This window comes from Scleropages formosus, chromosome 3 (assembly GCF_900964775.1).
Source record: "Scleropages formosus chromosome 3, fSclFor1.1, whole genome shotgun sequence".
NCBI lineage: Eukaryota > Metazoa > Chordata > Actinopteri > Osteoglossiformes > Osteoglossidae > Scleropages > Scleropages formosus.
This window is the reverse complement of record NC_041808.1, coordinates 400063-417947: the sequence shown is the minus strand read 5'-3', so window position 1 is coordinate 417947 and position 17885 is coordinate 400063. Positions and strand designations below refer to the sequence as shown.

Genomic DNA, 17885 nt, shown 5'->3' with positions numbered 1-17885 from the left:
GACCTGTCCTTTCTAAACCCCTTCTGCATTTGAGAAAGAAATGAGACCGAGTTGACACTCAAGTGAGACAGGAGAGCGCATTTTAACCCTGATCCAAGAACTTCGCCAACATCCTGCGTGACCCTGCATCCCTGTCAACTACTAGCTTTCCTAGCTTCTTAGGAATTGCCAGTTTCTACCGTTGGTTCATTAACGGCTTTAGCATGGTGGCCACTCCACTACGTAGGGCTCCAAGGTAGTTCTCCTGGACCACTGAAGCCCTTATGGTCTGCCTGTGTGACCTTCCTGCTACTGCCATCAAACCTTTACAGCTGATACAGAATGCTGCTGCCCAAATTCTGTTTGACTTGCCGAAACATTCCCATGTATCTCCTGTACTTGTTTCTCTGCACTGGCTTCCTATAGCTGCTTGGATCAAATTTAAGACCCTGGTTTTTGTCTACAAAAGCATCAGTAGAACTGAACCCAGATATTTACAAGATCAACTGCTACACCCCAATCAGACTGCTACGCTCTTCCACATCTGCATGCTTGATGGTCCTGTGCATGAAAGGTAAAGCATGGTGTCATACAGACGGGCTGGAGACAGGAGGTAAGTGCATGAACCCAATTGCAGGTTGGTTTTATTTTCAACAAGAACAGGATGTGGTGTCCGTAAAGGAAGGTACACCGTTCTTTGGAGGTTTCCCTGAAACAAAGCACTGGAACACTTGAAGTGTGCAAAACAAAGAGTTTATTAAGAACGGTAGCTCGTGTCACAAACGCACTTCACACCGCGGAACCTCATCTGCTTTTTTTGCGCGAAAACACCCCCGTTATATATAGTGCCGCCAATAACGGTTCCCGCTTCTTTTAGGAACTAACCAATGACAATTATCCTTTGTCAACTTACACCCTACAGGCCGGCAGGAACCTTTCTTTTACAAAACTCTCAAGGATTCGTTCTTGGTGTAAAACACCACACAGGACAAATAGCAAAAGTCAGGGACAGGCAAAGGTCTTCCAGGTGCAGACGTCGCAATAGAGGCAAGACTAAACTCAATGGTTGAGAGAGAAGGCGTGGGTCAAGAACCAGGAACTTGATTACAAGGCAGGACATGTAGGTCAAAGAGAAGACGCTGATACTGCAAAACCACACAAGGGCATTTGCAAGAATCCACATCGATTTGCAGTCCCTGAGCTCCCTTTTTTACTGGGATTCATCAATTAGCTGCAGGTGTTGCCACTCTGCTTGTTCCCGGGGGTGTGACAGTTCCCCGCCCCCCCCATGGGCGGCTCCTGCTGCCCACTGAGGCCGGGGTGTATGCCCCCGGGGCTGGGGCGCCAGGTGATCTGAGTGGTCTCTGTGAAAAGAAGCGATTAGGTGTAGATTCAGGATGTCTTTTGCTGGGACCCAGCTGCGCTCCACTGGGCCATACCCTTCCCAGTCGACCAAATACTGTAGTTGGCTGCAATGCCTTCGGGAGTCCAGGAGCTCTTTAACCTGGTACGCCGGGGTTCCATCCACCTGTACCGGCAGCGGTGGCTCTGAATTCCGCAGGACCTGGAGGTGCTACACTTTATATGGCTTAAGAAGGGAGACATGGAAAGACGGATGGACCCGGAGAGACGGGGGCAGACGCAAACGGTAAGTGACCGGAGTAACCTGGCAGACGATGTGATAGGGGCCTATAAAGCGGGGGCTGAGTTTTCAGGACGGGAGGCACATTTTCAGGTCCCTGGTGGGCAACCAGACCCACTGGCCAGGGTGAAAAGGGACGGGATGATGGTGGCAATCTGCCTGGTGCTTGTACTGGTGCATGCCATGGCATAGCCAGGCTGTGACCGTTCTTCAGGTCTCCTCACTCTTCTGGTACCAGGCGTCAATGGCCGGGATCTCTCTGTGTTCCAGATGCCAGGGAAATAGGGGAGGCTGATACCCTAGAACACACTGGAATGGCATGAGTCCGGTAGGGAGTTGTGGACATACTCAGCCCAGGGTAGGTATCGGGCCGATTGCTACTGCTTCCGGCTACAATAAGACCTCAAGAACCGACCCAGGTCCTGATGGAGTCTCTCAACCTGTCCGTTAGCCTGTGGATGATACCCAGATGTTAGGCTTACCACAACCCCCAGCTTCCGCCAGAAGGCCTTCCAGAGCTGTGAAGTGAATTGTGGGCCTCGGGTGAAGACAATGTCCTCCGGAAGGCCATAAAGACGAAAGACATGGTGAAACAGGGCCTCTGTGGTTTCCAAGGCTGATGGGAGTTGCGGCAAGGGTATCAAGCTACAGGACTTTGAGAACCGGTTGAGGACAGTGAGAATGACGATGCTATCTTGGGATGGGGTAGGTCCACCAAGAAATTTATCTACATATGCGACCAGGGCTGAGCTGGTACAAGGAGAGGCCCAACCAGACCTGCGAGCTTGTGAGTGGGGGGTCCGGGCTTGGGTGCATGTCTCACAGACCTCTATGTACTCATGCACATTTTCCCTCATGGACGGCCACCAATAGCGGCCTTGGAGGAGAAAAAGGGTCCGTCGGTGCCCCGGGTGTCCTGCTGCTGGGGAGTTGTGACCCCACTGCAGGAGGGAAGGTCGGAGTCTGACTGGCATGTATTCCTTACTTTCCTGTTGGTCCGGAGGTCCAGGTTCCTCTTCCTGAGCTGCCTGGACTTCTGCTGGAAGCGCCATCTGACCGAAGCCACTACCCATTGTTCCAGCAAGATCGGGGCGGGCTCTGCCGGGTCCAGTTCCCTGCCATGTATCTTTGACAGGGCGTCGCCCTTGGTGTTTTTCGACCCCGGCCGGTAGGTCATGATGGATCTGAATCAGGTGAAAAACAAGGCCCAGTGCACCTGCTGAGGATTCAGAAGACATGCTTTCTGCAGGTATTCAAGATTTCGGTGGTCTGTCAGAACCAGGAATGAGTGCCCAGCACCGTCGAGCCAATGTCGCCATTCCTCCAATACTAGCGTGATTGCTAGAGTTCTTGATTCCCAATATAGTAATTTCGCTCAGCCAGCATCAGCTTCCATGAAAAGTATGTGCAAGGGTGGAGTTTTGGAGGAGTGCCCTGTCTTTGGGACAGGATTGCACCGACCCTGACCTCCGAGGCATCCACCTCCACCACAGACAGGAGGGAGGAATCGGGGCTGTGGTGAACCTTTCCTTAAGTGTCTGGAAAGCTGTCTGGACCCCCTCAGTCCACTCCAGCTTCTTCCCCTCACCTTGCAAAAGGGCTGTAAGCGGAGCTGCCACCGAGCTAAAACCCCTTATGAACCTTTGATAAACGTTAGCGAACCCCAGAAACCTCTGCAGAGCCTTGACCGACATGGGCTGCTGCCAGTCTAGTACTGCCTGCACCTTCTTTGGGTTCATAGCCACCCCATCAGCGTTTAGAATGAAGCCAAGGAAGGAGACCTGCTTCTGGTAGAACAAAGATTTCTCCCCCTTGACATATAAATGGTTATCCAACAATCGTTGGATAACTGCTGGACCAGTCTAACATGTTGATCCATTGTGCGTGAATAGATCAGGATGTCATCAAGGGATGCTATGACTCCCTTGGTCACCAGATCTCCCAATACATGATTCACAAATGCCTGAAACGCGGATGGGGCATTGGCCAGGCCGAAGGGCATGACTAGGTACTCATAATGGCCCAAAGAGTGCTAAACGCGGTCTTCCGCTCATCACCTTCCCGGATTCAGATGAGGCGCTGCGCAAGTCCAGCTTAGTAAACACTTGAACCCTGTGGACCTGCTCCAGAGCCTCAATGATGAGTGGCAGGGGATGTGGGTATTTGAGAGTGACCGCATTTAGCCCATGATAACTGATACAGGGACGTAGCCCTCTGTTTTTCTTTGCTATGAAAAAGAACCCAGTGGATGCTGGGGAGGTGGATGGCCGAATGATCCTGGAAGATAAGGCCTTCTTGATGTATTCTTGGAGCGCCTTTTATTTGGGTAGAGATAGAGGATATATCCAACCCTGAGGCGGAGACACACCCGTCAGTAGCTCTATAGTGCAATCCCAAGGCCTGTGTGGTGGCAGGTTGGGTGCCTTACTCTTACTGAATACCTCTGCCAGTTAATGATACTCACCAGGGACGACAAAGGCCTCGGGCGCGTCCAGGGCCTTTACCAAGGTGACTCAACAGGGTAGGGCCAAACATGTGGTGACGCACTGCAGTCTCCATGCCACTAATTCCCCCTTGCTCCATAAGAAGACAGGGTCAACCACGTGAACCCCAATATCACTGGTGTCTCCAGGGACCGGATAAGAGAAAACGCAAGGTCCTCTGTGTGGTACGCCCCGACCCGGACCCGCAACAGCACTGTCTGTTTCTCCACCACTCCCGTGCCCAGCGGCTGCCCGTCCAGGGCCTTGATCCGGTGGGTGACTTCACACTCTCGTATCCGGATGTCATGGTGTTGAGCGAAGGTCACGTACAGAAAACAACTAGCAGCTCCTGAATTGATCAGTGCGCAAGTCTGTACCTGAGAGGCCCTCCAGGACGCCTCTAATGGTACCATTAACTGTGATTCGATGCAGAGGGCGGCACTCACCGAGTGGTTTCACAGGGCAGTTGGCTCGGAAATGCCCCGATCCTCCACAATACAGACACAATTGGCCCTAGAGCCCCCGCTGTCCCTCTTCGGAAAAGAGGTGCCCCTGTCCCAGCTGCATCGGTTCCAGGGCCTCAGAAGGCGTCACTGTCTCCAGAAGGGGCGGCCATGGACGGGGTAGATGCTCTCGAGCAAGGTTGTCCACAACGAACATGTTTTCTATAAAGGGGTCAGGGTCCATTCCTCCCCTCTGTACGCCAATTCGGCTTGAATCCAAGGGTGCAGCCCACGGCGGAAGGAGGCCAAGAGGACCTCCTGATTCCAGTCGCTCTTCTCCGCCAGGGTCCTGAATTCTAGGAAGTAGGCTGCCATGGTCCAATTCCCCTGTGGATCACCATCAGGCAGTCGCTGGCCAAGCATGTCGACAGCGGGTGGTTGAACACAGCCAGAAACTGCTCCCGGAAGCACTCATAGGTGGGGGCTCCCGCTTGTGCCAGACTGCCGTAGCCCAGTCCAGAGCGGGTCTGGTTAGGAGAGCAATTAAATATGTTATTTTACTGGCATCCGAATTATAAACCTGGGGCTGGCTCACGAACACCAGTTCGCACTGCAAAATAAAATCCTGACATTTCTCAAATGAGCCATCATACCTCTCAGGTGTGGCCAGCTGGGGGCCCGTCGCTGGCAGACTTGGGGCACCTTCTGATGATGCAGGCAGTGTAGCGGAAGTGACCGCAGGTGCTCTCACGGAGGCCGGTTCAAGCGTCATAGCAGGTTTGGAGACCGGCGGCTTACGCACCAGATTGCATGATGATCATGTGAGCCCGGCAGGGCTCCCTGCACGGACACCGCCTCTTGCAGGTGCTCCAACTCCGCTGGGTTCATGTTGAAGGCGAATTCTTCTGTCATACAGACGGGCTGGAGACAGGAGGTAAGTGGATGGACCCAATTGCAGGTCGGTTTTATTTTCAACAAGAACAGGACGAATAGCGAAGGTCAGGGACAGGCGAAGGTCTTCCAGGCGTAGACATCACAATAGAGGCAAGATTAAACTCAGTGGTCAAGAGAGCAGTCGCGGGTCAAGAACCAGGAACTTGAGAACAAGGCAGGACACGAAGGTTGAAGAGAAGACGTTGATACTGCAAAACCACACAAGGGCGTTTGCAAAAATCCGCATCAATTTGCAATCCCTGAGCTCCCTTTTTTACTGGGATTCATCAATTAGCTGCAGGTGTTGCCCCTCTGCTTGTTCCCGGGGGCGTGACACATGGAGGTTCTCAGTTCTGGTTCAAATCTGGTGGAAAGACCCACCCCCATTCAGAACTGCTGAATCCCTGTCCACATTTAAAAAGGGTCTAAAAACTCATCTCTTCCAGACTCACTTCGCCCATGATTTCTTAAGCTCATGTAGGGTGTAAATGTTCAGGCACCATAACTTTATGATAATGCCCAGATAAGCCTTTACAGAGCTACTCCTATAATGTACGTAAATGTTTGTGTATCTCAAAAAAATAGAAAAAAGAATTGTAGGAAGGTGATCAGAAATCGTCTATTCTGAGTTTTATGCAGCTACTTGTGTGATGAACATTAGTGCATATGGTGAAAAGAAACAAACTAACTTAAGAATCACACGTCTGCAGCTATGTCTCTTTTTCTCCTAATGTAATGCACAAATTTTATTCTCTGAGATGTATGTCACTTTGGAGGAAAGCATCTGCTAAATGAATAAATGTAAATATAATAAATGGTTTTATACAAGATTTTATGGTCAACAGCCTTGTCTCTACTTTCTGCCCCTCAGTGTCCATGGGCAGGGCTGGAATAGGCTAACTGAACATACTTGACTCAATGTGGCCCTGAAACCATAGGGGTCCCCCACACCAGAGCAACTTGTTTTGAAGAGTGGGACATATACATAAGTGCGGTGGTGACTGTAACTGGTAAGTGACTGGGGTGATGCGTCGAAGGATCTTGAACAGCCCAATGTAGCGGGGGCTGATCCTCTTGGAGGGTAGATGGAGGTGGATGTCCTTGGAGGACATCCACACCCGTTGTCCAGGTTGTAATAAAAGAGTGCAACGGTGTCAGTCAGCCTGTTGTTTATAGCAGTGAACACTTTAGCGCAGATATTCCTGGACCACACGCCAAGCCGCCTTGCTATTCTGGAACCAAGAGTCAACAGCTGGGACATCAGAGCAACCGGGGTGCCATGGTAACAGGGGAAGCTGATGCCCAAGGATGCACTGGAATGGGGAGAGACCTGTGGAGAAATGTTAGAGAGAGTTATGTGCGTATTCGGCCCATGGTAGGTACCATGCCCACTGGTCCTGGTCCCGGCTGTAGTAGCTACGGAGGAAGCAACCGATGTCTTGATTTAGCTGCTCCACTTGTCCATTAGCCTGAGGATGATACCCAGAGGTGAGGCTGACGAAGACACCGAGTTTCTGCCAGGACGCCCTCCACCCTGGACACAAATTGTGGTCCTCAGTTGAAAACAATATCCTCTGGTAACCCAAAGATGTGGAACACGTTCTGAAAAAGATGTTCAGCCGTGGCTAGAGCAGTGGGGAGTTGGGGCAAGGGGATTAACCAACAGGCTTTGGAAAACCTGTCTAGGACCACCAGGATCACAGTATTACTGGTGGAAGGAGGTAAGTCTGTCAGGAAGTCCACTGCCACGTGAGACCAGGGTCAGGATAGTATGGGGAGAGGTTCTATCAACCCTGTGAGTTTCTGATTTGGGGATTTCACCTGAGCACTCACCTTGCAGACTTCCACAAATTCTTGCACGCCCTCCCTTAACAAGGGCCACCAGTACGTCTTTTCCAGTAGAGAGAGAGTCCAAATCTCCCAACACGTAGTTAACGAAGGCCTGAAACATGGAGGGAGCATTAGTTAGACCGAAGGGAATAACCAAATATTCACGCCGTCTTCCACTCATCTCCCTCTCATATGCAAATCAGGTTATATGCACTGCGCGGGTCTGATCTGGTAAAAACCTGTGCTTTGTAGTCTTGTTCCAGTGCTGCCTTGACAAAAAGTAAGGGATGGGGATACTTAATTGTTATGTCATTCAAGCCAAGATAATCGATACAGGAATGCAGCCCACTGTCTTTTTTACCCACAAAGAAAAAACCCGCAGAGGCCAGCGATGCAGAAGGTCAGATGATACCCAAGGCCAGGGCCTTAGTCATATAGTCCTCTATAGCCTTTTGCTCTGAAAGGGACAGCAGGCACACCCAGCCCCTCGCAGGGGTAGTCTCTGGTAGAAGACCTATAGCACAGTCCCAGGATCTGTGAGGGGACAAGGCAGATGCTCGTGATTTGCTAATGACCTCAGCAAGCTAAGCTAATAAGTTTGCCACTTTTTTTACTTTCATCAGTGCTATTTGCTATGCCCCGTCCTGGGTGTGTCCCCTCCCTCTCTCCAGCCTTACGCCCTGTGTTGCCGGGTAGGCTCCGGTTCCCCGTGACCCTGTATAGGACAAGCGGTTCTGAAAATGTGTGTGTGTGTGTGTGTGTGTGTGTATTTGCTATGCAAAATTGTTCAAACCTGTCACCATAATCACCCAACAAAATGTTCCTGTTATAAGCCTCGATCTGTCCGACAAGGCCCGCCGTCTTGATGTTCCTCGCCGGACCACTGTCAGTGTACGTTGGTGCATTTATTTGTACGAACAGCTTGTCAGAATTCCATATCGACACAGCTGGACTACCTCTGCATAAGGGGTCCCTACCTACTGTAGGTATCCCATCCTCGTCGCCAGTTATTAATTTCGCAATCCATGAAACACCAAGGTCCAGTGGAACAGAACATGTCAACTTTATTTTTTAACACTCCACATGTGCTGACGCATCAGTGATGCAGCATGTTTATAACACACAGAACAACGAGGAACATTAGTAAAAAAAACATTACTAAGGACTCTGTGTGGTCTGATGCGGGAGGAGGTCCATGGGGGGTTGGGGGTGACACCAACCCTAGTGACGCCACTGCGTTACATCCATTTGTCTGTTTCTGTACATGCCTTTACTTAACGTTTACTCACAAATGTCAGAGCATTTACATTAGACCATGAAGTGACTAAAATGATGGCATGTTGGGGGGGTGAGTGTTTCGTATTTCTCTTTCAGTTCCTCGTGCCACTCGTTGCCCTCTCTGACAGTTCAGATTTTTGTTTCGTTTTGTCAGTGTTCACCATACACTGAAAGTTCCCAATTAACTGCAATGACGTTTCTGGAAAGATGATGTAATCAGTCATGAAAATATGATGTTATCCTGAAACATGTAATAACACTTCTGTGACATACACTGGGCTGCATCTCAGCTCTTTGTACCTGGACAAAATTTGGATGAATAAATTAAGCCTCATTTCACTTGGCATCATAAGAAAGGCTCACATAAAATCATGGTAAAAGAGTCGCTTCGCTGAGGCCCCTTGTGTCTTTATTTCTTTCAAACCTCTTACACTCAGTGGCTCAAATATCATGAAATGCGTGTCTTTCTCCTCGGCAAACAGCGGAGGAAAATAACAAGTTGTTTTCAATAAGTTGCCGATCATTCTTTGCTACCAGCATGTAGTACATTGTTTTACCTTAATACATTGATTTCTCGATTCTACACTATCCAATCATTTTCCACACACATTTACTGTCCACACACTCTTCTCTCTTAACCAGTTTGGGATCAAAGGAACAGCACTAAGATGGTTTGAGTCCTAGCTACATATCTGACAGATCCTATCAAGTGGTCTGGCGGAGCTCTCGTTCTTCTCTGCCTCTCTCAACCGGTGTCCCGCAGGGCTCGGTACTGGGTCCTCTTCTCTTCTCGATCTACACCTCCTCCCTCGGTCCGGTCATCGCCTCCCATGGATTCAAATACCACTGCTAAGCTAATGATACCCAGCTCTTCCTCTCCTTTCCTCCTGGTGCATCAGACATCTCCGCATGCATTGCTGCCTGCCTGTCGGACATCTCTTCATGGATGTATGATCACCACCTCCAACTCCACGTCTCCAAAACAGAGATACTTCACCTCCCAGCTGGCCTGTCCTCCTGTCATGATCAATCAATCAAACTGGACAACTCACTCATTTCGCCTACCTCCTTTGCTAAGAGTCTGGGAGTAACGATCGATGCGAGTCTGTCATTCTCTCAACATATCGAAGCCACAACCCGGTCCTGCCGATACAGCCTGCATAATATTCGTAGGATCCGTCCCTACCTCACTACTGACTCTGCCCAACTACTTGTCCAGGCCATGGTAACTTCCCGTCTGGACTATTGCAACTCTTCTGTGTGGCCTTCCGGCTAATGCCATCAAACCTCTGCAGCTTCTACAGAATTCTGCTGCATGAGTTGTGTTTGATTTGCCAAAGCGTTTCCATGTATCTCCTCTACTCATTTCTATGCACTGGCTTCCTATAGCTGCCCGAATCAAATTCAAAACCCTGGTTACTGTGTACAAATGCATCAATAGAACTGCTCCCGGCTATTTACAAGACTTAATCAACCGCAACACCCCAGCCAGGCCCCTTCGCTCGTCTATTTCTGCCCGCTTGGTGGTCCCGTGCACAAAAGCTAAAGCTCGAAGGTTCTCGGTTCTGGGTCCGTTGTGGTGGAATGACCTTCCCCTGTCACTCAGAACTGAGGAAACTCTGTCTGTTTTCAAGAAGGGTCTGAAAACTCACCTTTTCTAGATCCACTTTGCCCAAGATTGCTCAAGCTCATTTATGGTGTAACTGTTCACGCATCGTAATTTCATCAGCATCCCCAGATACAGCCTTCATTCAGCCACTACTCTGGCATTGTACTTGCTTATTTGTGTATCTTCTAATCTTTAAAAAAAAAAAAATTGGTGGGAGAGTATTGGGATTTGTCTATCCTGTGTTTTATGCACCTACTCAAACGATGAACCTTGGTGCAGCAAGTGGTAAGTAACAAATTAGGTTTACTTGAGACTTTCATGTCTGCAGCTATGTCTCCTTCTCTCAATGTAACGCATAAATTGTACTTTTGCTGAGATGTACGTTGCTTTGGACAAAAGCGTCTGCTAAATGAATTAATGTAAATGTACTGTATTTAACACCCTGAGACGGACTTGTGTCCACGGTGTATCCCCCCCGCCTCCCCAGCCCAGCTTCCCCCCAATGCTCCAGTTCACCCCGACCCTGTTGTGGACAAGCAGTTATTGAAGGATGGATGGATGGATGGAAAACTTTGATATCAAAATGAAACTGTGTCCTTTCCACAAACACACTGGGAACAATTTGCTAAGATGGACCTCCTGGACACTCTTCTGGGACTAGAGACTGGTCAACATGTCCATAGCGGTCAACTAGCCCCCACTGCTGCCTTCGTGTGACTGTGATTAGCCTTGTGGTATTTGTTCATACGGCAGACACTTCTCTCCAAAGTGACTTAAAATCTTAAGGTCATAATTATTTACACCAGCATAGTTTAGGGTAAGTACCCTGCTCAGAGGTACTACAGCCAGATGTGGGGGTTGAACCTGTGATCTCCTGATATAGGAAGCGGTAGCGCTAACCACTGCGCTATTAACTGTCTCCAGTCACCACTGCTGGTGTTTATAAAACAGATGCAGGTTGAACACACACAGCCCGCAACAGGGAGTAACAAAAAAACACATAAAAATGAATTAAAATTAATAAAAATTAAAAATGTGTCATTGTGTGTGTGCTGTCACTCTGTAGTTAACAACGGACGTCGTCGCATCCCTGAACTGTGCACAACTGAACGAGTTCCTTTTTCACACAGGATCCTGTTAAAAAGCTCCTGACACTTTTATGTTTCAGTTACTGGGCCGTTAATCGCGGAAATTCGTCTCGTCAACAAGTCGCGTTTTTCTCCGTTAAACGAGCGGAATTTCACGTTTTGTCCCGCAGCTGCTAAACGGCGATTAGGATCGAATGAGTCGGAAACAGAAACCGGTTCCTCTTGGGTTCTTCCTAAAGGAGCGCTCGCAATTTCACTCTTACTGCTTCTCTTTCGTGTGGCAGTACTACTACTACTACTAATAATAATAACTCTGTGGCCATAAGATGGCATATAAATAAACACACGCTTCAGTGTAACATGTATTGATCTTCCTAAATTATGTACATTTTATTTTTTTACAAATGTTAACAACGCACTGCATGTGTGTCGCTCTCGCTCATAATGTCACTTGTAATGTCACAATGAGTGACAGGGCTACTTGTGACACTCAGTCAGTCGGTCATTTACCCACTAGTTCCGCAGGATGAAGATGAGAGGTGGAGTGGAGTCTCAGTGCGAGGCAAGTATTCCTGGAGGGAGGAAACCAGAGCAGGAGGGCGGCTTTGGCTCCTAAGTCTGAGTGCACAGGAAAGAAAAGCTCTAAGCACTACGCCACCTGCTGCCCATACTTGGCTGTCACTGCTGAATATGACAGCGCACCCTGAGGAGGGTTCACACACATCCCTTTATTTTATTTTATTTTATTTTATTTTATTTAAAAGGGAATTGCAGGCCACAACTGCCCGTGGGACACAGCTCTCTGCTCCTGATGCAACAATTTATTCATAGCATCAATTTGCTCAGTCAGTGCTGTAATTTCCCTCCTCTTCTGGAAACTAAAGTTGCGCGCACCACACGTACGCGCACACGTTGCAGGTGCGACTCGAGCGCGAGGCCACCAGTTGTCAGGGTTGTGACGAAGTTCCAACTCGAGCTCCAGCTCTGTGGAATTTTCGCCGTTTCTGGTCGATCGATCCCACACCCGTCCGGTTCTGTCGACGGGTGGATTCGATGTGGGGGAAAAAAAGTAACGCAACTCATTATAAACGTTGTTTTATATCTATATGTGTTGCTGCCCGCACTGTGGTAATGACTGTACAGTACTAGAGTACATTACTGTACTACATGCACACCGCTGTACTCTACTGTACTCCTGCATATTCCAGTCACTACTCAGTGATTTGCGCAAATACTCATAATATCGATCACGCAGTAAAATACATGATTCCCACTCTGTTACACTTTGTTACACTTTGTTACACTTTGCTGTGTCACTTCACATACTGTATATTCAGCGGAAATACTGCACTCGTACTCATCTAAGTGAACGTTTATATTCTCACTAATATTTCATTTGAGCAATGTTTTTTTATTGCCGAAAAGGAAAATTACTTCAGTATATAAAGTTGAAACCAAATAATTTTTTTACACTTACTTAGATTTAGATCATGTATTAATTTATTCGTTTATTAGACACTTTTCTCAAAGCGACGAATATCTCATAGAAAATACAAACAATGTGTTCATGATTACATTAGTAGAAAGAGAGACGTGTGATTCTTAAGTACAGTTAGTTTCTTTCCACCAGCTGAACCCATGTTCATCGCACGAGTAGCTGCGTAAATCTTATCCGAATATCCGCGATTCTTCATCACCTTCCTAGTAATAATTTCTTTATACGTACATAAACGCTGACATGATTAAATAAGAGGAGTACCTGCGTTTTTATCTTTTAATTAATATGTACATGCGGACTATCAGAAGGGATCCTTTCTTTCTGTTTGAATTTTCAGAAAGACGCGGCAGGAATTTGTGTTAAACGCGCTTTCGGCGAACGCGGCTTTTGATCAATTCCGTCACATCGCCACTAATTGTACTTCTTTCCTTTTTATTCTAATTAATTTCTATCAAATCAAACGTAAGATGAAAAAAAAGATTCGATAGTTGCCTTGACCTTTTTGGTTACGGTGTATTTATAACATACTTGGAACATATAATAGTATTAATAACGCAAATATTAATAAAGTGTACGCTTCTCTTTTCCTGAGAACAATGAATGAACAGATTCCGTTATTCTTCATGTCCACGACAGAGCGTCGTTTCCTTCTCGTTATTTATAGCTCTACATCATCATGTCCCACATCATCATGTCCTGCTGTCCGTGGCAGGTGAGATGTGGAAAAAAGGTGCAGAGGGAGGGGGACACGCGGGGACAGGCGGGGACACGCAGTACGGTCTGCGCACCTGTGAGGACCACGTGTCCTACACGTGAGCTCAGTGACAGCCCTGCACAGTGCCACAGGTACCCGTTTCCCTGTGCGGAAACGGAGCGGTGGAAAACCCGATTTGTCCCGGACGGTTGGCGCCTCCCGGCTCCAAAACCGAAATTCACCGAAATCTTGCGGTTTTTTTCTGAATAATTAAAAGAAAAGTAAAAAACGAAACTTTCACTTTTCATAGATGGCTCGAGAGTACACATATAAATGGAAGAGGGCCAGGCAGGAGCAAAATCACATCTCACAAGGACTGAAGGTATAACGAGGCGAAACGCATCAGTCCCGAATTCATTGCCTTCCAATCCGTCCCCTTCCACCTGAAGAATGGCACCAAAGAGCTCACCGATGTCCCTCTGGGTGTGTGTGATCCTCTGTGTGTCACACACCACCTCGCTGCCCATCACTTGTCAGCTCAACGGGAACCTGGTAAAAAGAAGCCACGAGCTCCTGAGGAGCATGGTGAGTCGGGCGTCTATAGCGGTGAGGGTCTCCGGCGGGGCCCAGGGCTGCGGTGTGTTTCCATCCGTGTGTTTGTGCTTCAGGGAGGACCTTTCCCACGGAAATGCATCAAAGACAACGTCATGGTCCCATTCCCTGCGGTCGCTTTCCGCTCTGATGGCACCGATGCGGTAAGAACGTCCGTGCGTCCATGCATGTGCTCGTGATGAACCTTCATTTTTCCCCTCGCATCTCGGATATGTGACATTGACGAACCATAGATTTTGTGTGTGTGTGTGTGTGTGTGTGTGAGAGAGAGAGGGTGCTGTTGGACACTGTGTGAAATGACATTGTGTGTGTTCCAGCAGAAGGTCTTGACGATGCTCATCAATGAAACGTTCAGCAGCATCACTTCTCTCTTCGGGGACAGAGATCTGCCCGCCGAGTGGGAGCCCAAGGCGCTCGAGGACTTTCAGAGTGAGGTTTATCGGCTCTCAGACGACTTAGGCCACTGTGTAAGTGAGCATCATAGCCCGCTGTGCCTCAAGTCCAGCACCCGTTTTCTCCAGCAACAGGCCGTTACTTGCATACACCTTCCGCTGCTGAGAATAACTCCGTTCTGCGCTCTTTTCATGTCCATTTCAGGCGGAGAGACTCCAGGGCCTGAGAGATGAGGCCAAGAGCCATTTCCTCGAGAGAGCAAAGCTGGTGGAAACCTACTTTGATAAGCTGGACACTACTTTACAAGAGAAGGTATGCATGTATCCTAGTAACAACAACAACAACTAATAATAACATGTATAATATGTAACGTGTGACGCATTCCTTGCCATTGTACCTTGATGCTTTCAGAATTACAGCTTTTGCGCGTGGGAAATTGTCCGAAAAGAACTAGAGCGGACTCTGCGCTTCATCGTGGAACACAGCGCTGACTTTCTGTGGCCATGAATCTCACACAAACTCTCTTCTTGACTGTAACCTCCTGTATCCTCATGAAATGTGACCTTTATGTTTTAAAATGAGTTTTCCTAGTATTGAGATTTATTTATTTATGATTTGTCTCTCCAGTGTTTTATCTATTTATTTAGTATTTAAGTAACATTTTTATTATGAAAATGTTTTGTATTTGAAAATCTTTTACCTTCTTTTACAACAGCTTTTGCTTGAATAAATTAATTCACATAATTGTTTTGTTGTCTATTACTTGAAACATTATCAGTTCATGGGAAATCTGCTGGGAGGCTGTTTGATCACACTGGTATGAATTTGTTGCTCACCTGAGATGTTTATGTAAGCAACTCACAGGAGTTATTCCATTTATACAGCTGTGGGTTCACAGTACACATCAATTTATACACTTACATGTGTTCATTTATCGGGCACTTTTCTCCAAAGCGACATACATCTCAGAGAAAATACAATTTGTTCATTACATTAGGAGAAAGAGAGACATAGTTGCAGACATGCTATTCTTAAGTAAACCTAATTTGTTTCTTTTCACTTTATGGACCGATGTTCATTCCACGAGTACGTGCATAAAACTCAGAATATCAATGGTTCCTGATCACTTTCCTACATTCTTTTTAAGGCACACAAACATTCACATACAGTACAAGAGTAGCGGCTGTGTAAAGGGTTATCTGGGGATGATCATAAAGTCACGGTGCATAAAGATTTAATAGCATACATGAGCTGGAGAAATCTTGGGCAAAATGGGTCTGGAAAAGGTGAGTTTTCAGACCCTTCTTGAATATAGACAGAGTTTCAGCAGTTCTGAGTGAGAGGGGAAGGTCGTTCCACCAGAACAGAGCCAGAACTGAGAACCTCTGGGCTTTACTTCTCGTGCGCGGGATCACGAAGCGGGCAGAAGTAGACGAGCAAAGGGGTCTGGTTGGGGTGTAGTGGTTGATCAAGTCTTGTAGATATCTGAGACCAGTTCTATTGATGTGTTTGTAGCCATAACCAGGGTCTTAAATTTGGTACGGGCAGCTATAGGAAACCAGTGCAAAGAAACGAGTAGAGGAGATACATGGGAACGCCTCGGCAAGTCGAACACAACTTGTACCATGGTATGCTGTAGAGGCTGTAGAGGTTTGATGGCAGTAACAGGAAGGCCACACAGGAGAGAGTTGCAGTGTCCAGATGGGATGTCACCATGGCCTGTACAAGTAGTTGAGCAGAGTCAGTTGTGAGGTAAGGACAGATCCTGTGGACATTATCCAGGATATCCGCAGGTCCGGGTTGTGGCTTCTATGTGCTGAGAAAAAGACAGCCTTGAGTCAGTTATCACTCCCAGACTCTTAGCTGAGGAGGTTAGCAAAATGAGTGAGTTGTCCAGTTTGATTGGAAGATTATGGTTGAGTTGGAGGTGGTGATCATACATCCATGCAGAGATGTTCGACAGGTAGGCAACAATATGCGGAAATGTCTGACGCTCCAGGTGGAAAGGAGAGGAAGAGCTCGGTATCATCAGCTTAGCAGTGGTATTTGAATCCTGGGGAGGGGAGGCGATGACCGGACTGAGGGAGGAGGTGTAGATCGAGAAGAGAAGAGGACCCAGTACCGAGCCCTGCGGACACCAACTGAGAGAGGCAGAGGAGAACGGGAGCTCCGCCAGACCACTTGATAGGATCTGTCAGATATGTAGGTAGGACTCAAACCATCTTAGTTCTATTCCTTTGATCCCAAGCTGACTAAGAGAGGAGAGTAGAATCTGGTGATTGACAGTGTGAAACGCTGCAGAGGAGGATGAGGACCGAGGAGAAGGAGGCCGCTCTGGCCGACTGGAGAGCATCAGACACTGCCAGAATCGCTGTCTTCGTGGAGTGACCAACTTTGAATTCAGGTTGATATCCAACCTCTTCAATCCAAGGTTCAGCTATGAGCTGGAGCCTCCTTTCCAGCACACCGGCGTAGACTTTCCAAGGGAGGCTGAGAAAGCTCCACAACATCCAGGGCTTTAAGTGGTTCCAGGCCAATCTCATCCCAAAGACTCACCTAGGAACACTAACCCCAGGCCTGGCTCCAGGGGTAGGTCCCGGTGACCCTATTCCAGGCAGGGTAAACGTTGTCTTGTTCATGTTCGCCAAAGGGGTTTTTCAGATCGTGTTAGTCTGGATCTTCACTCCAGGCCTGGTTGACCCCGCTCAGGACAAGCGGTTGTAGGCATTGTGCGCGTGTGTGTGTGTGTGTGTGTGTGTGTGTGTGTGTGTGTTCCTGCTGGTCAGTGGTAGGGCCAAAAATTTAGACAGCTGAAATGTGGTCAACTCTTTTTGTAATGTGCTCTTTTTCATTCCAAACTACTGTAAATGAATAAATGTAATTGTACTGTGTACAGTACAGTACAGTGTACCGCAGTGTGTTAATTGTGTAGGGTTCAAGTTTTTCCACCAGCAGGCGCTATTGCACAGCTGTTGCCAGCAGCATGACCAGCAAAACCGTGTACATCAGTCAGTCTCTGCTGTAAGTATAACCCTAACATTGGCAATAGCTGTAAATAAACAGGTAAATTAAGTGTATTTTCAGCCCCACCTGCAACTCTGAGTTATGTGCCATATTCTGAACAAGCGAATGCTTGTTCAAGTAAAAGGTGAAGGGTTCGAGCCTTGTGTTATAGTAACAGTAACAGTCGTAGCTTTGGCATTTTGCTGTGTGATACGTATGTAATGGTTCAGCCCAAGAGTGCAGAAGGCTACAATGATCGATTACTGAACAGCGGTCCGTGGACGTGCCCCTGTTGCACGATCTCGCGGACAGCAGTGATGCCAGGGACCCAAGTGAGCCGGACGACGGTGCTGCGTGGATTAACAGTCGTGCGCTGACCGCGGGATCGGAGCACGAGGGG

The 17885-nt window shown here is 48.0% G+C and overlaps 1 protein-coding gene across 1 annotated transcript; it reads left to right on the top strand.

Moving 5' to 3' along the window:
- Positions 1–13948: 13948 nt before the first annotated feature.
- Positions 13949–14989, top strand: LOC108924755 (interferon alpha-6-like). Its single transcript, XM_029250089.1, has 5 exons — positions 13949–14062; positions 14146–14244; positions 14407–14556; positions 14687–14794; positions 14894–14989. The coding sequence occupies exons 1-5, from the start codon at positions 13949–13951 to the stop codon at positions 14987–14989; spliced, it is 567 nt and encodes a 188-aa protein (XP_029105922.1).
- The last annotated feature ends 2896 nt before the right edge of the window (positions 14990–17885 follow it).